This window comes from Artemia franciscana, chromosome 11 (assembly GCF_032884065.1).
Source record: "Artemia franciscana chromosome 11, ASM3288406v1, whole genome shotgun sequence".
NCBI lineage: Eukaryota > Metazoa > Arthropoda > Branchiopoda > Anostraca > Artemiidae > Artemia > Artemia franciscana.
The window spans coordinates 14,634,478-14,656,487 of NC_088873.1; the positions used below are offsets into that span (position 1 = coordinate 14,634,478).

General features: G+C 36.0%; 1 protein-coding gene across 1 annotated transcript in view; it reads right to left on the reverse strand.

Annotated features, from left to right (window-relative positions):
* LOC136032861 (kynureninase-like) overlaps positions 1-22,010 on the reverse strand; it is a 65,770-nt gene that overhangs the window by 23,837 nt on the left and 19,923 nt on the right. The window contains exons 3-4 of the mRNA XM_065713275.1: positions 19,557-19,677; positions 5,479-5,698 (exon numbers count right to left, since the gene is read on the reverse strand). Of these exons, the coding sequence (XP_065569347.1) occupies positions 5,479-5,698; positions 19,557-19,677 (341 nt within the window). The remainder of the gene's footprint in view (positions 1-5,478; positions 5,699-19,556; positions 19,678-22,010) is intronic.

The window sequence follows — 22,010 nt, forward strand, 5'->3', positions numbered from 1 at the left end:
TGACTTTGAGAAAATAATTAGCGTGGGAGGGGGCCTAGGTGCCCCCCAATTTTTTTGGTCACTTAAAAAGGGCACTAGAACTTTTCATTTCCGTTAGAATGAGCCGTCTCGCAACATTCTAGGACCACTGGGTCCTTACGATCACCCCTAGAAAAAAAACAAATAAACACGCATCCGTGATCTGCCTTCTGGCAAAAAATTCTATTGACTTTTAGGGGGTGTTTCCCCCTATTTTCTAAAATAAGGCAAATTTTTTCAGGCTCGTAACTTTTGATGGGTAAGACTAAACTTGATGAAACTTATATATTTAAAATCAACATTAAAATGCGATTCTTTTGATGTAGCTATTGGTATCACGAACTGTTTGATTTGTGGTGTCAAAGATTTTTCACACCAGCAGTGTAACCATGGCGCTTGTTCCAATATGGCAACGTTGGGCGTCGTTGTTATTCTTGGAACTGAAGGACTTGTATGGATACATATCTTTTGTCATAAATATTTATTTTGAATCAGCATAAACATTCAATTCTTTTGATGGATCTATTGTTACAAAAAATCTGTTTTTTTAGAGTTCTGGTTACTATTGGGCCAAGTCACTCCTTTCTTACAGTGTATTACCAGGACCTGTTTCATAATGGTAGAAACAAGTGACCTGTTCAAAAGACTTTCAGATTTGAACAAAAATTTTGGGTTTTTGCTCAATAAGGAAGAGTTATTTCTAGATGGCACGAATGTTGATGATATTAAAGCGAATTCCCTCAAACTTAAAAATTATTGTGATGATTGAGATCTCGTTCGTTTATTCCATGAACTCCAAGATATGAATAAAATAGTTCAATACTGACACATTTCTTTAACCCATTAACGCCCAAGACCAGTTACCGGTAAAATTTTGCAATACTTGCTTTATTGCAGTGAAATATGGTTTTAATTTAAAGATTTGTGGTGTCAAAGTTTTTTTCACACCAGCGGCGTAACCATGGTGCTATGTTCCCATGTGGGAATGTTGGGCTTGGATGTTGTTCTTGGAACTAAAGGATATGTATGGATATATATATATATTTTTTCATGATAATAAAAGTTAGCATAAAAGATAAACAAAAGTAATGAAGGGAATTGCTCGTAACACCTTTGTAAGTGAAGCTCGACAGTCTCTGCACTCTAGCCATGTCTATTTTTTCTTTTTTTAGATATCTAACATTGATCCTACTTCTCTGCTGTCTCAATTACAGGAGTAGCTGATTTCTTAGGATATATCTACGAAAGTTCTGAGCTCCCACCATGACATGGACGGTAGGTCTCAACTTATTGAATGAAGCCAGGTTTTCCCTTGTGAAGCAGCTCTATAGAGCCGTAGTTTGTTACTATGCAAGCAGCTGCGCTATCTTTCTACTTTACAGCCAAAATCACTCGATGTGACCTGTAGTCACAGTAACCGCATTCCTTCTTTGCAATAACTTCATCTTCTTCTTCGAGACAATATCACTCCAAGAGATTTTCTTGTAAAGTGACTGTGGTACGATATCCTTCCGAGAGAAGCTGTCTGAGAAGATTTTGGGCTTGTGATGAAATTATTAAAGAAGAATCCGTGATGGACTGCTTTTTTAACAACCGACAATTGGTTTTTGACCACCTGTCACAAACCTACGGGTACTGCTAACTGTTGCTCGCTCTTACCACTGGGCAGAATGATTTTCTAGGGATATTTAAGAGAAAAACTAGCACCTATGCTTTGTATACGAACAAATTCTTTTTCCTTGAATAGACATTTTGCAGCTGTGACGACCAACAGATCGCTATCGTTTGCTCGTCCACAGCATTTTTTTTGGACAGAACGTCCCGTATTACAGAAATTTAGAGTTTACGGCACCAACAAGTGGCCTTGCTTTAGCCATTTTGTGGATTTACTGAGGCTCATTATTATTTGTAAAGTGCAGATTTTTCTTTATCTATGACTTGGTCGTCTGTCCGAGACTATTACATTTTTCATTGGAAAAATAATGATATACTGATAGTAGAACGATTCCCAAAGTTCTTCATAGCTGATGTTACCATTCTGAGAGGCATATCGTGTTGGTTCCCAATTTTCGTCCTGGACACACCAAAATTCTTGTATTTGTGCATGCTTATCATGTGCCTGACCTTGTCTCTCAGTCTGGATAGTGATCCTGATGCACGATCTCCAGACTAAGCGCTCTTTTCCTATTTTGGCATATCCTTTTGTTTTTTTGTTTTTTCGAAGGTGCAGATTTTTTAGATGCGCGGGTGAAGACTGTCTTTGTCGGGGCTGCTTTTCTACGAAGGCTTAGAGAGAGAGAGAGAGAGAGAGAGAGAGAGAGAGAGAGAGAGAGAGAGAGAGAGAGAGAGAGAGAGAGAAAGAGAAAGAGAGAGAGAGAGGGGGGGGTTATTTAAACAACAATCGTAGCTCAAATGGCTAATCTCATGCTGAAATACAAAACATGTTATTTTGCACTATTATATATTGACTTTAAAAAAGGGACGAAAGAGTTCTGGTAGCGTTTTGTCCGAGCAGGCACAGGTACAAGTTTTGGCTTCTGTCTCTTACAGCTGACTGTCAGGGCTTCTGGGAGTAAAATGTCACTGTGAGCAGGGTTAGACAGCAGTATTTTTACAAACCTGAGGATAAGGTCACCCAAATGGAGTTCCAAGCTTTGGAGTTTAAGGGTTGCTAGGGCATCGTGGTAGAAAATGTCTCTGTTTACTCAGGATAATTCTGGTTGCCTGTTTTCTACTGAATCCAGTTCCTACATTAAATTGGCAGTTATTAATACTGACGGGTCCCAGACGGGACAGGCGTATTCAAGTATGGGACGTACGTAGCACAGGTATGCCCATAGAAGACTGTGGGCGTTGCACCCAAAGCAACTCATTTTTGGAAGGGTTTGCAGAGATTCGGTTGCTTTATGGGTCACACTATTAATATGGATAGTAAATGTGCAATCACGTGAGAAAATAACACCTAGTATTTTCACCTCACTCACAACAGGGAAAAGAACTTCAGAGAGGACGAAGTCTCTCTTTAGCGGGTTTAGTCTAAGTATTTTTGACTTAACAGAGTTAATATTCACTTTCGTATCAGAACACTGCGAACAGAGTACATCGAAAGAGATTTCGGGGAATTGTTTGGTGGGGACATTGCCATGAAGAAGATAGGGGAGTAAGAGCGACAAATCGTCGACAAATTTGTATTTGTCTGTATGTTCTACCAGCAATTAGTTGACAATGGCAAGAAACATTATTCTTGCCAGTTTCATCCCTTGCGTGGCACCGCAGGTTATTTTACTCCACTGTGAGTCACCAGTCCTCTTCGTCTAAGGCAAATACCTTTTGCTGTCTTTCAGACAGAAAATCGAGCACAATGGCTAGCGTTTAGCGTTTAGGTTTAGCGTTCGCTTTAGGTTTTGGGAGGCCACTAGGTGGGATAGAAGATCAAAAGCTTTGTGAAAGTCAATGGCTGCTAGGTCGACAAAACAGCCTTGCTTTTCAAGTCATTTCAGGATCTGATCGTACATTCTGGCTAGGTATATAGGCATCCCACATTTTGGGAGTCCACCATATTGGTATTTGTCGATAGTCTGTCTTATTTGCTCTAGTAGCCACCGCAGGATGAACGATTCAGTCACTTTTGACCGTCGTCTAAAAAATCACAGAAAGTTCGGGTGGATTATCTCCAGCCATTATCGCAGCATGGGTGATGTCAAAGCCTACCATCCCTGCTACATCACTTGGAAGATCATTCAAAGAGTCTGTGTTTTCCTTGTCCCCTCTTTCTTCATCACTGGCTATTCCCAAATCGAGGGGAATTATGACTATTTCAATCCACGCCCAACGTTCCCTATAAGGAACACTTAATTATTCGATACTGTGTCCTTACCCTGTGGATATTGTATTATAAGCGCTTTACAGATTCTAAAGTTGGCAAGAATAGATTCTTAAAACACTAAAACAAAATATTTCAAACTCTCACCTTTGGTGGTTTTCAACCGAAACTATCGGTTCAAAGAAAGCTGACTTTTAGCTAAACTGCAGAAAATCCTGAAAACTCATTCGATTCTTAATCAAGGAACGTAAAATCAGAGGATTTTGCTGATTGGCTTTAGATTTCGCTGGAAAGGTTAAAACTCGCCCGAGCTGCTGCCTTACGGCCGAATGAAAAAACAAAATGAGACTTTCCCAAATGGGAACGTTGGGCGCTAATGGGTTAAAGTAACCTATAAATGTATTAGAATTAATCATACAATGTGGAAATGAAGTGGTCTTCGCAAAAGTAGGAGTTGCCAATCAAATATTATTGGCGATTATAGGGTCGGTGGCAAGTATTCAGTTGTCGTTTAGTAAACTTAAATAAATATTAACTTACCTCAGATGGATTATGAACCAGGAGCAACTAAACTATTTAGGGTTAATGAACATAGAATGCGAAGAATCACAAGCAATCAATTGGGAAGCGATAATTTATAAATTTGCAGAGTCTAAAGTAAGAAAAGTAAGATTTGAATAAATGAAAATTTTGTTAATAAATGAAAATTTTGCTAAAATTTGGGTTAGAAATTTTTGGAAAATAGGGTGGCGCTAGTCAAAATTTTGATAAGCGCCAAATCTTGGCCAACCATATTTATACTTGGATAGCCCTGGGTATTGTATCAAAGCTAACGAAATTAAAATAAGAAAAATTGGACTATATTCATTGGACTATAAAAAATGGCCAAATGAAATTAAAAACAAAACTAAAACTCAAGACGAACAGATATTATCCCATACATGAATAGGAACGCCCCTCTTCCTCTACCACCTCTCTCCATGTTAAAGCTCAATATTTTGTCTTTAAAACTTTTAGAATGACTCCTTAACAACAAAGGTGGTTGGAATAGACAAATTTTCTAATACTTCAAGACTGAAAAAGCTTACTGATATGCATTTGTTTAAGCAGCATAATTTTTAGTTCATATATTTAACAAGCAGTCGGCGAAACATTTATTTCATTCCTAAATGCTTTAAACGTAGCATTTTAAAACTTTATCATAAAGACTGGGGTTTCACGAGGGGAGTCCCCTTTAGAAAAGGTATAAATTCCATTGCTTTTAAATTTTGAAGTCATCCTTTATTTTCATTAAAAAAAATTAATATCTTTCTCACAAGAGACCCTTTTTGTCCAGGATGGAGATAAAGAAGACTTTGCCAAAAATTCAAAATAATTTACACAGATGGGAAAAGACCATAAGATCACGCGGCAGGAATGCACTGCAGGGCCGACGCAGGGACCTTAGTAGTCAAGAAGCATCGTTAATTCTTAAATAAAAAAATAAATAAAGACCATAAGAACAAGGGACAGAAAGGTAAAATAAGGTGGAATACAGTTTGGTAAGAGCACATCTATTATATTTTGCGAAGGTTACATCAACCTTGGCTTTACCAATCAGAATGCCAGATATATAAATAAAGAAATAAAATACTTACCCTATCAGAGGGAAATGCATGATCTTCAATGACAATTTTGTACTTTTTTTCTGTTGGACGGTAGAAACTGACCATCAATAAGTGCAGATTGACAGTGAGTCCATTCATTACTGCAACTTCTGACTCTTTAGCAGCTCCAATGATTTTCACAAGCAATGGCTTTGGATACATATCACAAAGGGCAGCTGGATATAAGCCATTGAAGTGCATAAAAACAGCGCTAAAAGGATTTTTTTTTTCTTTAGAAAATATGGTAAAGTTTGTCTTACCATAAAATCTAAAGCAGGACAACAAGAAATCTAGACAATAAAATGTAGAAACAAATTAATGTGGTCTGGTTGATTCAAGAAAAATTACAAAGTTATCTTTCTTTATTTCTACCATGGACTCCAAGAGTTATAGTTTTTTAACATTTGATTCAATTGAGTATTGCTATAATGTGTTCACAAGTACATTTAATTAGAAGTTTTTGGAAACGAGCTATAAATAAAGAATGAACAAAACTATAAAACAATGATTTGTTAACAGTATACACACCAAAAAACTTCTTATTCAATAAAAGTAGATCATTAGAAATTCATTCAGCTTCGAGTCATCAGTATACTGGAATAAGTAATTTATTCAACTTCACAAAAGGGAATAAACCCCCACAGTAAAACGAGGAAAGCAATCATTTCAAAAATTACAACGCCGAATGGAAAATCTCTAAGACCCCTATTCATCATCCTGTATGAAAAAACAAAACAAAATTGTTTTTTTCTGAGAAATTCGGTGACGGGTACTCTTTTACGTATTTTCATGTGAATAGCAATTTAAAAATATGTTTTTATTACATCGTTGTTATCACCTTGATGTTTTATTACATGTTGTTACTGAGAACTTGTAAACAGAGACTCTTTGACAGAAGACAATTAAAGAAAATAAAAACTCTGAGAATTTCTTAAAAATACATCCTGAAATAGATCAATAAAAGGTAAATTTACGAGAATCGGATTATCTTGTGGAAGTAGTCATTAACAAATAAGGGAAAGATGAGAGGAACCCAACAGAGGAGCACCATACACAATCTGGCAAGATAAGTAAACAGGATCACTAAAGACGGTCAGAGATATGAATAATATTCCAAGCTCAAATAATCTGAGAAATATTACCCTAAAAAACAAGCGGTTATGTTTAATATATTATGCAGAAAATTAATTAGAATAAGATTTAGACGAGGATAGTGGTTAAACACATGAAATACCAACTTTAACGAACATTCCAAACTTCGTGCAAGGAGAATTATTGGATCCTTCAAACCAAAAGACCAATACATTGTATATGGAAAGTAAACTGTAAACATCCTAGTTAAAGGGATTTTCTCATGGGGAAAATATAAAACAAGCACAGCAAAAGTCGAAAGAAGAAAAGTGTATTTACTATGAAACTTTTAAAATAATTCATCATACAATAAAGATTGCTAAGACACTAACTCCACCGATTCATTTAAGGAAAGAGCCTCTATGGGCTGTTCTAGGATTGCAAGAATGGCCTGCAAAATCCTTAAAATCTGTGAGAAAAGCTTATTGGTTTCCAAAAAAATTTGCTTGAAAACCAAGCAAAATATGCTTGGTTTTCCATCATTTTGTGATCAGTGTGTAAATACTCAACTTCAACAGCAGTGTTTATGCTGGTTAAAAATACAGCCATGTACCAGTAGCCGGGTTGACACTGATCACCTTGGCGATAATGGCGAAGTCTATGATTACCATAATTCTTTGGCTTCATTACATAGTAACTAAGTAAAAACGAGTCACCATTTCTTAGAAAAATCCCCACACAGGTAAGGCTAGTCATAGTTAATGGATTTATGCCAAATAAACAAAGGAAATTCCACAATAGAATTATTTAACATTATTAATGTAATAAAAAAGCAGGATCATCAGCTATCAATAGAAACCTTATTAATAAAAACTCTACCCAAATCATAATACAATAACTTAAATCACCTAATAAAATGGAGAATAATGGATGATACCTCTTTCAGAAAACACCCTTACAGAAGATGAGATTTTAAAAATACTTGCCATACTGCTTACGGCAGAAAGTTCTCGTGGAGCTGAGATTCCCGACTCCCGATTTTTGGTACTTGTTAAGTATTTTGGTATGCTGGTTTATGTATAAGTGAAAAAAGCGCACGAATTACACAGAAATAATTGAAAAATATGAGACCGTGGATGTCATTTACCAGATACAAGAGAGCGACTTCGAGAAAGGAAAAATACATTTTACCAATTTTAGGATTGTCAAAATATTGAGGGAGCACACTTTGAACAAATGTTCATTATTGAAGAGAGAATTAATAATCAAACAGTTCGTGGTAACGAACTGTAGTAAGGAGCGACCCGGCTCAATAGAAACCAAAACTCTAAAAAATGGAATTTTGATAACAATAGCTACATCAAAATAATCGCATTTTGATGCTGATTTTAAATATATACGTTTCATCAAGTTTAGTCTTACGCTCCAAAAGTTACGAGCCTGAGAAAATTTGTGTTATTTTAGAAAATAGGGGGAAACACCCCCTAAAAGTCATAGAATCTTAACGAAAATTACACCATCAGATTCAGCGTATCAGAGAACCCTACTGTAGAAGTTTCAAGCTCCTATCTACAAAAATGTGGAATTTTGTATTTTTTGCCAGAAGGCAGATCACGGATGCGTGTTTATTTGTTTGTTTGTTTTTTGTTTTTTTTCCCAGGGGTGATCGTATCGACCCAGTTGTCCTAGAATGTTGCGAGACGGCTCATTCTAACGGAAATGAAAAGTTCTAGTGCCCTTTTTAAGTGACCAAAAAAATTGGAGGGCACCTAGGCCCGCTCCCACGCTAATTATTTTCCCAAAGTCAACGGATCAAAATTCTGAGATAGCTATTTTATTCAGCGTAGTCGAAAAACCTTATAACTATGTCTTTGGGGACGACTTACTCCTCCACAGTCCCCGTGGGAGGGGCTACAAGTTACAAACTTTGACCAGTGCTTACATATAGTAATGGTTATTGGGAAGTGTACAGGTGTTTTCAGGAGGATTTTTTGGTTGGGGGAGGGGTTGAAAAGAGGGGGATATACTGGGGGAACTTTCCATCGAGGAATTTGTCATGGGGGAAGAAAATTTCCATGAAGGGAGCGCAGGATTTACTAGCATTATTTTGAAAAAAAAAACAATGAAAAAATAAATAGGAAAAAGTTTTTTTCAGCTGGAAGTAAGGAGCAGCATTAAAACTTAAAACGAACAGAAATTATTACCCATATGAGGGGCTCACCTCCTCCTAATACCTCGCTCTTTACGCTAAAGTATTTTTAGTAATGTCAACTATTTATTCTACGGCTTTTGTGATTCAGGGGTCATTCTTAATGAATTGGGCCAAAATTTAAGATTTAGTGTAAAGAGAGAGGTACTGACGAGGGGGCGAACCCTCTCATATGTGTAATAAAAACATGAGAATAAAAAATTCTTTACGTAAGCTAGTTTATAAGTTACGTATATCTTTTACTAATAAAAAGATTCGTAAAAAATTAAAAGTTCTAGTTGCCTTTTTTATTAACCAAAAAATTGGAGGGCAACTAGGCTTCCTCCTCCGCTCTTTTTTTCTCAAAATCATTCGATCAAAATTATGAGAAAGCCATTTAGCCAAAAAAAAAAAAAATGCAAATTTCGTTTTAATTATTTCTCTGCGGAGAGCCAAAATCAAAACATGCATTGATTCAAAAACGTTCAGAAATTAAATAAAAAAAAACAAGTTTTTTCAACTGAAAGTAAGGAGCGACATTAAAACTTAAAACGAACAGAAATTACTTCGTATATGAAAGGGGCTGCTTCCTCATCAACGCCCCACTCTTTACGCTAAAGTTTTTTACTGTTTTAAAAAGAAGATTTGAGAGAAAGAGTCAAACTTTAGCGTAAAGAGTGCGGGGCGTTGATGAGGAAGCAGTCCCTTTCATATACGAAGTAATTTCTGTTCGTTTTAAGTTTTGATGTCGCTCCTTACTTTCAGTTGAAAAAACTTGTTTTTTTTATTTAATATCAGAAAGTGACGTGGAATTATTGTTATCACTTATTAATACAGAAGCAATAAGACAAAAACGTAATCTATTCCCCACAATAGGACAAATTGCCGGATGGATGATCGGATTAATGACAGGAGACAAGGTGAAACCATACTGTTAAAACTAGATTAACTCACAAAAACAGTTAGTAGGATGATCCACTTAAAAAAAAGACAATTTCACTTGACGGTGACTCAAACAATCAAATAAAATTAGAAAAGATACGACTGTAGAATGGCTCCAAGACACATCTGCAAAAATCATTAATTTAATACTCAAGAAATTAATGAAATATCATTTAAAATGTTAAAATTAACACAGAATTAAAGCAACGGTGAATCCAGATAGATAAATTAATTAATAAAATGGAAAGGTTGTCCTTTTTGGCCAAACGTCTAGAGCTAAACGGAAAGCAGGTTGTTCTCGTCTTGGGCGGGAGGATGTCATAAAGAAGGATTTAAAGGAAATGGGAACTTCCTGGGACGGTGTAAAGAGGGAGGCTTGGAATAGATTGGGATGGAGGACGAGCGTGCGTAGTTGTGTTGGCCTCAGGCAGCTTGGTGTTTCTGTGAGATGTTAGTAGTAGTAGCAGTAGTAATATATAGTTCCCCCCATTACATAAGCAGGGAAGAAAACTTTTCCATTTTTCTCTTTTAACCCTATGGGTACGATAGGAAAAAAAAAACTCATTGAAATTAAGAAAAATATTACCCATCGGATGTCAAATACCAGCAGACCTCCAGAATCTAGACCTGATATGATTATACTAAAGACCCCGTGTAATATGGTGTCAGAAAGCTCGAAAGACCGTTTGCAATACGTGATTTCGAGAAAATTAAAGGAATTCACGCTATTCAAAATGTCCAATCTCTACTGATAAACACTCCATATTTTATCAAACAGTTCGTGGTAACGAACTGTAATAAGGAGCGACCCGGCTCAATAGACGAGAACGACCTGCTTTCCGTTTAGCTCTAGACGTTTTGCCAAAAAGGACAACCTTTCTATTTTATTAATTAATTTATCTATCTGGATTCACCGTTGCTTTAATTCTGTGTTAATTTTAACATTTTAAATGATATTTCATTATTTTCTTGAGTATTAAATTAATGATTTTTACTCTAAAAAACTCTAAAAAACGAAATTTTGATACCAATAGTTACATCAAAAGAATTGCATTTCAATGCTGATTTTTAATATATAAGTTTTACCAAGTTTAGTCAAGTTACCCATCAGCAGTAACGAGCCTAAGAAAATTGGCCTTATTTTAGAAAATAGGCGGAAACACCCCCGAAAAGTCCTAGATTCTTAACGAAGATCACACCATCAGATTCAACGTATCAGAGACCCCTACATTAGAAGTTTCTAAAGTCTTTAGCTACGTAGGAGGATCTTTCCATGGAGGAATTTTTCATGAGGGAAGAGAATATCCATGAAGAGGGCGCTGGGTTTCCTAACATTATTTAAAAAAAAAACAATGAGAAAATAAACAGAAAAAAAATTATTCAACTGAATGTAAGGAGCAGCATTAAAACTAAAAACGAACAAAAAATATTACGTGAATAAGGGGGTTCGTCTCCTCCAAAATACTTTGCTCTTAACGCTAGAGTATTTTTAGTAATTTCAACCATTTATTCAACGGCTCTTTGTGATTCAGGGGTCATTCTTAAAGAATTGGGACGAAATTCAAGCTTTAATGTAAAGAGTGAGGTATTGATGAGGGGGAGAACAACCTCATATACGTAATAAGAAATATACAAATATAGAAGTTCGTTACGTAAGTTAATTCGTAAGTTACGTATATTTATTACTACTAAAATCGTTCGTAAAAAAATTCTAGTTGTATTTTTAAATAACCAAAAATGGGAGGCCAGCTAGGCCTCCTCCACCACCTCTTTTTTTCTAAATCATCTGATCAAAATTATGAGAAAGCTATTTAGCCAAAAAAAAACAAAATTAGTACGCAAATTTCGTTTTAATTATTCATGCGCTGTGAGCCAAAATCGAAACATGCATTAATTGAAAAACGTTCAGAAATTAAATAAAAAAGTAATTTTTTTTTAACTGCAAGTAAGGAGCAACATTAAAACCTAAAACGAGCAGAAATTATTCCGTAAATGAAAGGGATTGTCCCCTTCTCAACGCCTTGCTCTTTACGCTAAAGTATTTTATTGTTTTAAAAAGTAGAACTGTGACAAAGAGTCGAACTTTAGCGTAAAGAGCGAGGCTTTGAGGAGGGGACAATCCCTTTCATATACGGAATAATTTCTTTTTGTTATGTTTTAATGTCGCTCTTTACTTGCAGTTAAAAAACTTTTTTTTATTTAATTTAAATAAAAACCGAGTTCCAGTATTTCTGCCTCCGTAAAGACAAAACCAAACGCTCTCTGGGAGACAATGAACAGGAAGTGCAAGTTTTCAAGTCACCATATAATATGTGATAACAAATTTTTCAAGAAGAAATGTGTCGATGCCATCCAGCAGTTTAGCCAATTTTGTAAATGAAGATGAAAGCCGGGAAAATATGTATGACTATAGTACATAAGCAAGGCTATTCATTCAAAAAATATGTCCCCCTTTGTATATAATTTCGTCTCCATATTTGGCGGGAACAAAAATATTTTGTTTATGTTATAAAATAAGCAAGGACATTTAATGTAGAAAAGTTCAATAATAATTTATTTATTACCCGCTTGTTCTAACAATGTAACCGGGGTAAAAAAAAAAAGGAAAGAAAAACAAAATAACACAGACAATACAATCAGTGCAATCTAATCAAAAGGTTGTATGGACCAAAGCGTTGACAGACATCAGCACCCAATCTAGCATAAAGTGTTTTATAAACAAAATAATATCAGTTGCACAAAACTTTCTATTAATCTTTCGATTTCTATAAAAACGCGGCAGATACAATAAACATTTGCAATAACAAAAATACAGAACTCTTATATGACCTAAGTCTTGATTATTAAAAAACGGGCGCAAACCGGACAGAAACAAAATAGAGTGATCGCAATATGTAGAATTAAGTCTGAATAAAGCCTTTCCTGAAAATCTGCCTCGGTTCGGGACCACTTTCGCGTACCAAATTTTAAGTTTACTTTTAATATTATTAAGCTTACAAGATCAAAAAGCCGATAAAAATGAACAAATACTTATACCAAGCCAATGAATCGAAGAAACAAGTTTAACTGAAAAAGAACCACAAGCAAGATCACTACTTTGATGTTTATTATTAAAAACTAAATATTCGTATATTTTAGTATTAAGTTTGAGGCCGATTTCCTCAAAAGACTTAGAAACAAGCTGGGTCGACTTAATTAGGCTAGATTTAGTGCGGCTAATCGAAAGTAAATCATCTGTATATGCGATATACGAAAGATTTGTTAGGCCAAAAAAACATGATGGATTAATACGTAGCAAAACATAATAAAGACAAGCATTAAAAAGATACGGAGACAGGACTCCTCCTTGCCTAAGACCAGAACGGATAGGGATATTACCAACGTAAGTGTCACCTAACTTGAGTCGAACATATGAATTAGCATAGCAAAGCGAAGAGTTGATATAATAGACACATTAACACCAAGTTGGATTTAAGAATACCAAATTTGGCTATTGCATATTGAATCAAATGCTTTTGAAACATCGAGTGCACAAAAATGAAACTCAAAACCACTTTTATGCGCTTCGAGTAATAGCGAAGCTAGAGCACGATGAGCATATTGGGATCCTATTTACGGCTTGAAGCCAAACTGATTAGACATATATTCTACTTTAGACAGGAGATCAAGGAGCAAAACATATTCAAATACTTTACTTAAAGTACAAGCAACCGTAACAGGCCTATACGAACCGCAACTAGTTGGATCCTTCCCACGTTTCAAAATTGACGTAATGTTACCAAATAAAACAGAATCAGAGACTAAAGACGAACATAAACACATCTGGAAAAATAGCTGCACGTAATATACTAATTCCTCCAAATCAGTATTGAGGTGGAAAGCACTGATCTCGTCGATATCATAAGATTTCGATTCAAGTCTCTCCAAACTCTTTTTGACACGGTCAATACAAACGGGATGTACATGACCTTGAGTGATTTTCTTAGGGAATAGATTAGAACAGAGGGTGGCAAAACGAGAATGAACCGCATATCTCACTGTATTGAAAATCTTGCTATAATTATTGATTTATGATAAATTCGTGACTTGGTCAGCCATGGGCAATTTATCAAACTTCGCGACATTAATCACTTTTTTTCACTGCCCAGGAATCTTAGGAAATTTGGCAGCATTATACCTAACTCTTCGATGACAAACCCAGCTTTCTTCTTGTTTAATATGGAAAACATTAACGCTTAGGATGCGGCCTCAAGCCATCCTTATTTTGAGCCACAATTTATCCCGATCTTATAGTTTTGAGCTCTGGGTCATTCTTCCAAATTAAACTTCATGTCTGGGCTCAAAAGCGACATAGGGGAGCAGCTACTTCTTCAGACCTCTTTAAGCACGACACAATGTGGCTATAATAAATATTAAGGTGAATTCTGTCTAGTGGGGATCCAACGCTTTTACACAGCAGATTAAGATGGACTTTAATCATTGATAGAAGGCTACCATGCGTAGAAAAATAAAGAAGCCAGTCAGCTTTGCTCCATTCTCCCTTAGAAATCCGCTTTCTAGAATTAGAACGAAGGTTCGTCTCAGCAGTAGCATTAAGGGTAACAATGAGGAAAGGGGGAGATGGTCGTAATCACGCTCATCCTGATGAACATGGACTTCAATTGTTCAAGTTTCTCCAAACTCTTCAATAGTAAATAGCTTGAAAAAGGTGAACGTGATTTATGGAGGGCACACAACGAAGGAGATACTACCAATCAATGCAAAAGTAGAAAATCTAAAGGCGACCTAGGGATTGCTGGGGAAAGGATATATTGGAACTACGAGTAGCATATTTTAGAGTCTTTATATTTTCAGAATTGATCTAGGGACAGAGTCAACAGGAGGAAATACTTGGAATTAGAGATTCTTTAAGCATAAAAACTCTTCTACACATACCAGGACCCAAGTAAAAGAATGGTGGACGTCCTTATTCAATTGGGGAACTCCCATCCTTGCTTTGACGTGACTAGGTCTGCTTGGGTTCGGCTTCAAAAACAATAATTGGTGGTAGATTACACATTCCATATAAAAGAAGGTTTTAGCGTCCTCATAACGAAGAAATGATTGTATTGTAAGATTTATAGAAACTTTGGTCCTAACTCTTTTTCAACATTTACTGAGAATTTAAAGGGGAGGTTTTAAGGTATAGGTTTTTAACATAGCTACATAGGGTTTATATATATATATATATATATATATATATATATATATATATATATATATATATATATATATATTGTTTTTGCTGATAAAGCTATCTTTTCTGTGCGGTGTTTCCAGGGCCGTATCCAGGGGGCATGAGGGGGATTGAATCTTCCAAGAAATGTTTTTCCGCCTCATAAAATCGTAACAAAAATAAATACAAGAATTTGGTGCGATTTCTTAAGATTTTCCTTTTTTAAATCACCCAACCACCAAGAAAAAAAATCCTTCATTAACACCCATCCCTCCCTCCGAAAAATCCTGGATACGACCCTGGTTGTTTCCATCTGCTATTCCCACTGCTATAAATTCTTCTGAATCAGCCAGGTTCATTAAAAGGCCTTAAAGTGCCTTTAGGCTGATATGGGAATTGCCATTTAAAATCTTACTGAGTTAATTTGTTTAAAAGCTCCTGAGCACCATACCGGAATTTGACAACACGTGATTAGCAGCATTGGCCTTAACAGGATTTTTCAGATGACTTTTTAGAGTTTGCACGGGAGAAGTTAGTAGATTCGCCTTAAACAGAATTATAGGATTGAACCCTTCAATAAATAAACTTTGTGCATAATCAGATATTCGGAGGTTCGTTACTGTGAGTAATAAATACCGGTCTAGGCTGGCCATGTCTCGAGTAAAATGTCCAACTGCCAATAGGAATACAACCCACAAACCTCAATACAGAGACTTCAAAACAGGACATGTTAACTTTAAAACGTGTTATGCAATGTAGCAAAAAGGTATGACACAAACAAGTCTAAGGTAGAAATAGAAGAGGATAATAAAAACCTTAGTATGATTAAAAGAGATCAGTTCCGAGTCAGCAAAGACAATAATAGGACCTCTGATAAGCTCCCTTATACTTCCAAGTCTGTTGAAGGCTAATATATATTCTGTAGAACTGTGTTCTCCTCTCTGTCTAATGAAACCCCATGGTTAGCCTTTTAAAAGAAAACTGCATTAAAATTCTCCTTATCATAGTGAAACAATAAAAATCAAACCCTCCTTTGGTCTTAAATTCAACTTTAATTTATATCTTCTTTCTATGTTTCTTCTCTTCATCCCAAGAAGGGGAGATTGGAACAACCAATAAATTGACCAATGGAACTTTATGAAAACTATTCATCCTCGAAACCCCTCTCCCCTCTTTGAAATATCTATAAGTAGATTTGGACAAAATTTTAAGTAACCCTTAAAGTGTTTCTGTCAGTGACTAAGGAGTTTGGCGCTTCCGGAAATTGCCGCCAACATGGAGCTCATTTAAACCTAAAAAGGGCTTCTTCCGTTTTCTAAACTACTCCAAGTGTGAGACCTAGGAAAAGTTGTTTGTTCACATCGGTGGTCTACATGCTTTCCAAACCAACAAGCACAAAAAACATAGGGTATGTGCTGGCATGTACGCAGGGGGGGGGCTTCGGGCCCACCCCCCCCCCCCCCCCAAAAAAAAAAAACAACTGTGAAATGTTTAATTTCCCAATGGTTTCTTGGCATTTTTGGCAAAAGTAGGACATTTATTAAGAATCTAGATGCATGTGTGAAGCCTTTTTTGGGGGATTTTACAGCATGCAATTACCCGGTCAAGTCACTGCCCAATTATTAACCCATTTTCTGTCTAAATTTTTACCTTCTTTGAAGTAATTAGCAATTGTACTGTTATTTTCTTGTAAAGAGAGTTTGCTTTCCACAGCAAAATAGAATTATCCTTGATATTAGGGCGTTTATCCCCCCTTTTCAGGATAAAGTAAAGCTTTTAATGGATCAATTTGGAAACTATCATTTTTCATTAAAATCTACGTTTTTGCAATAGAAGAACTACCCCCCACAGCACCCATATTGAACTGTTAACCCTAAAATTTCCCTTTCAGTGGGATATAATAGATTCATCACTGGTTCGAAATCGCTATGAACATAACCTGAGCCTCAAACGTACTTTTGAGGCTTCTGACTTCTTCCCCCCATCCGCTACAATACTACACATTAAAGTTAATCTGTATTTTCCGATATACGTGCTTTTTGTAGTACTGAATAAAAAAAAAGTGGTATTTTGTTATCTGCTGTTTCGAAGGTTTTGGGCCCCCCACGAAAAAAATTCCTGCGTACGTGCCTGGGTATGTGTTTCTTGAGAATCCTAGGAAAGCTAGGAGACAAATGGAAGTTATGTACTCCTCAGTAAAGAACGAAATCAAAAGATCACGTCTCTAAGGATTCAGATTATTGACACGCTAGCTTAGGATCTCTTCCAACGATTGACTTCCAGCCTCATACCTTTGATAAAGAAACCTTTAACATAGAAATAATCAGATCGTGAAATGAGAAGTGGTAAATTATTACCTCCAACCTTGATAAAAGAATGACAAAATAAAAGGAAGCAAAGAAATTTCTTTGGTGTCAATTCCCTTTAGTCCCCCTCCTAACAACCATAGTCAATCTAGTTAGCAGTCGGAGCCCCGACAGTTTCATGTCACCCAACCACGTAAAGAAGGAAATTGCCGCCCGTTACCTGGAGTTGGAAAATTTGCGATATTTTACTTCATAGACTAAAATTATTAACGACATTAATTAATTGCTATATTTTATTCTAAGGACACATTTTAAATAGAGAAATGTGCTTGTCTATCTCGAATCTAGATTCGTGTCCCATTTCTAAGGGACTAGGATTGATGCAACCACTTTATCTAGTTAAGGAAAGAATCAGAGCTGTTTGGGAATTGCGCAGCCATTGAAGCTAGAATTATAAATCGGATACTTCTTCAAAAAACACCGTTTCACTAAGTGGTGGCATCCAGACTTCACGAAGTGGTGAGATGACTTAATGAAAATGTCCATAAGGTCACAAATTATTAGCAACACAAGCAGCAGAACCGTCTAGACTTGAATGAAAAGTGCAACAGTCTGCACTACTATTACAAGAATTCTTGTATTGAATTAAATAAAAAACAAATTTTTTCAACTAAAAGTAAGGAGCAACATTAAAAGTAAAAACGAACAGAAATTGTTACGTATATGAGGGGGGTTACTCCTCCAAAACACCTCGCTCTTTATGAAAAACTTTTTTAGTACTTAAAGAAAGCTTCTTATTGTTCTAATTAAACGAGTCGTTCTTAAAGTCGTTCTTAAAGGATTGGGACAGAATCCAAACTTTAGCGTAAAAAGAGAGGCATTTTGGAGGAGGACCCTCCTCATATGTATAATAATTTCTGTTCAATCTAAGTTTTAATGTTGCTCCTTACTTTCAGTTGAAAAAACTTGTTTTTTTATTAATACAATTTTAATGGCAATGGTAATTTTTAAATCATATTCTTAAGTAATGCCAGGAATTCTGGCTACTCCTTCACGGAAAAATCTCTCCTCCACAAGGATTTATTCACTAGAAAATTCAATCTGGGCTAAAACTTTCCCCCGGACAATCATCCTTAACTTCCCTACGCGTAAAATTGAGATGGAAAAGAAAAAGCAAGACATAAAAAGAATGTGTATTCATACTTACACGCAAAAAGACACGCGAATACACGCGAAAAGTGTATTCATACTGTCCAATAACAAATACTATACGTAAACAATAACAATAGGCAAATATTGTAACTTAAAGACCTATAACCAAGGGCTGTGGGAGGGTCATGATATCCCCAGGATATAATTATTCGGACTTTTAACTATGCTGAACAAAAGGGTTATCTCAAAATTTTGATCGGACCATTATCAGAAAAGCGGAGCGTGGGAGCGGGCCTAGTTGCCCTCCAAATTTTTCGTCACTTAAAAAGGACACTAGAACTTTCAATTTTCACTTGAACGAGCCCTCAAACGAAATTCTGGGACCACTGGGTCGATGCGATCACCCCTAAGAAAAACAAAAACAAAAAAGCAAATCAAAAAAAATAAACACGCATCCGTGATCTTTCATCTGGTAGAAAATACAAAATCTCACATTTCTTCAGATAGGCGCTTGAAACTTCGGCAGCAGGGTTATCCGATACGCTGAATCTGACGGTATGATCTTCATTATGATGATATTACTTTTAAGGGTGTTCGGCCTTTTTTCAAAAATCGGGCAAATTTTCTCAGGCTCGTAACCTTTCATGGAACATTAAACTTATTGAAACTAATATATTTGAAACCAGCATAAAACTCCTATTCTTTTGATATATCTATCGGTATCAAAATTCCGTGTTTTACAGTTTCGGTTACTATTGAGCCGGGTCGCTCCCTACTTGCAGCTCGTTACCACGAACTGTTTTATTAGTCAAATATGACTTATATGTTAAATTATATTTGAGATTTGCTTCTGGTAGTAAACATTAAAAAAAATGCGTGCATAATACTAACAAGCAGGTAAATAAGTAGTGATGGGCTTCAATTAAAGCCCCCCTCCCTCCTCTGAAATAAAGATTACCGCCATTACGAAAATTTTCCAACGTTTCCATGTATTATATCTATATTTTACTAACTTAGAGAAATTTTATTTTTCCTCTCCTTAACTCTCCCAAATAAGCCTATGTATGGATGTTTGTCAACCTGGCACCAAAATTGCACTTCTTTTTATGTAAAGGTTTTAATTTCAACTAAATATATGTGAAACATGCCTAATAGAATTGTAACTTTTTAAGTAGGTAGTTGCAATATAACTTACGTCCTGCCCCAGTCTTTTGCAACTTCATTTAAATAAACATCTGCTTTCTTTGGTTTGAGACCCAGTGAATTTCCGCAAAAATATAAGCATTCTTCTTCCCCGTCGTATTTTTCTTTTTTACCTGAAAAAAATCTTCATAATAGGAGCACCAGATAAAATGTGCAATCTTAAGATTCGTGTTCTTTTTCAAAATAAACCCAGTAAATACATTACTGCAACCGTTTTACAGAATCCCTTCACCCAAAGCTACACTGAGACATCTATGACACATGGCTAGAGAGTAAAAAAAAAAAACTAGATAGTAATGAACGTAGGGACCAACTAAGCGAATTGATAACTTCTGAATTTTTGTTTTAAATCAAGCCACTTCTATTAATACAACTAAAAATGACTACAATACCAAGCCAACTGAGGCCAATCCAAGTAGATATGCCTCTCTTCCACTCAAATCTATTGAAATATTCACTCTTTATCACTCTCAAATAATTTCAGATTTCTTTAAATTCTTCTTTATGACCTCTTCCAACCAGATTTAGAGATGACCTGCTTTGCATCTGGTCCCTAATGGATGTTAGGAAATAACAATTTTTTGCAATCCGTACACTAAATCCACAAAAAGTGTCCTACCCCTTCAGCATTTCTAGATAACCTTAGAATTGGGGATAGAATACCAGTTTTTGTACAGCCTGTTGTTTTACATACGGTCAGACAATATAGCTACCCAAACTAGCTGAAGACAATTCCTTTGGAAAATATGTAGCAAATCCTCTTCTGTCTTCCGATGTGCTCATATTTCAGAACCATACTTAACTACTATCATCACTGTAGCTTCTAATATTCTAATCTTGGTTCGCAGACTTATTTTCCTATTCTTTTAAGCTTTTTTAACAATGCAAAAACTCCATGGGCATTGGCCATTCTACTTTGTACATCTTTTCTGCTTGTACGATCTTCTTTCGTAATACTACCCAGATAATTGAAGCTATCCACTTGATCAATCTCCTCTTCATTTAACATCACCTCTTTATCATCGTTTATTCCTAGTCTGACCAACTTACCCTTCTTAACATTAATTTTAAGAACTAATTCTTGCACCCCAAGCCCTCAAAACTTCTAAAAACTTATTCATTGTGCTAATGTTTTTATCTAGGACACTAGTCATCTGCTAAACCCCTGACTAAGGGAGATTCCTTGCACTCCAGTAGCTTTTTCCATGTTCCTTACGACGAAGTCCATAGACATGACCCATATGAAAAGGAATAGAGCACAACACTACCTGATTCAATAGCAAACCATCTACAGGCCCTTAACCCCCGCGATATTGTTCTTGTACTCAGTATTAATCCCTGTAATGTACTTATCTGGCATACCAGACAACAATGAAACCTTCAATAATGTTCTTCTATCGGTTGTATCAAAATTCCGTTTATAGTCTATCAAAGTGAGTACTATAGACATCTAATGATTCTGGCCCCTCTCAGTTATTAGTGTAAGAGTGAAAATTTGGTCAACACATACCCTCCCCTTCCTGAAACGACACTGCTCGTCTCTTAATCTCTCATCTACATTATCTATAAATCTAATAATAAGATTAATCGTAATAATTACCTTACTTCCAAAATAAAACAAGGTATTGCCTCAATGATTACCAATGATTAGATTACCAATGATTACCGTGTCCTACGACGTGCAAAAAGAGATTTTCAATAATACTTTCCCAACCTAATCAAGGCTTAGAAGCTTTTTTATTCATCATGAGCCTTACTCTCTGCATAAGCACCCCACCCTTTCTACATGAATAATTAAATTCTAGGTCACCTTATAAAACGTTTGAATTCGGCAGTCAAAATTTCAATACGAAAGGTGTTGTAACATTCCAGTCTCCATATTATTTAAATCATTTAAATTATCACGGCCTCGACGAAGGCAATGGATACCCTCATTGCAGGCCAGGGACTAATAAGTCTTCAAAAAAGCGCTTAAGCCAGCTTAGAACCAAGAAGCAAGAAGTCTCCGGGGCACTTAAGCCAGCTTAGAACCAAGGAGCAAGAAGTCTCCGGGGCCACCAGTTGAGAAGGCCTTCTGTAATCCAGGGTTTGTATTGATCACTTTCACTTGCACCCCTCTTAGGTTTGCAAATATCCAAACACCAAAATTTATTGAATGACTGAATTTAAAGCCATTTTTAAGGCCGTATAGGTACATGCACAACAACAAACAAACTAAATCATGTAACACTCGACTTTCGAATAATAAGACCATTCCGGACAAAATTTCCCACTGCTACTATATTTATTTCGACGTCGGCTTCAAAGTTCCAAGAAGGGGCTCACAAACACCCACACTAAGGAAGCTGTCTCTTAGCCCTTTTAGCCCCTGACACCTGAAGAGAAATTTCTGATTTTTCGTTTACTAATTCCGTAAGCGGGCAATATCACAATTTCGACGGTATTA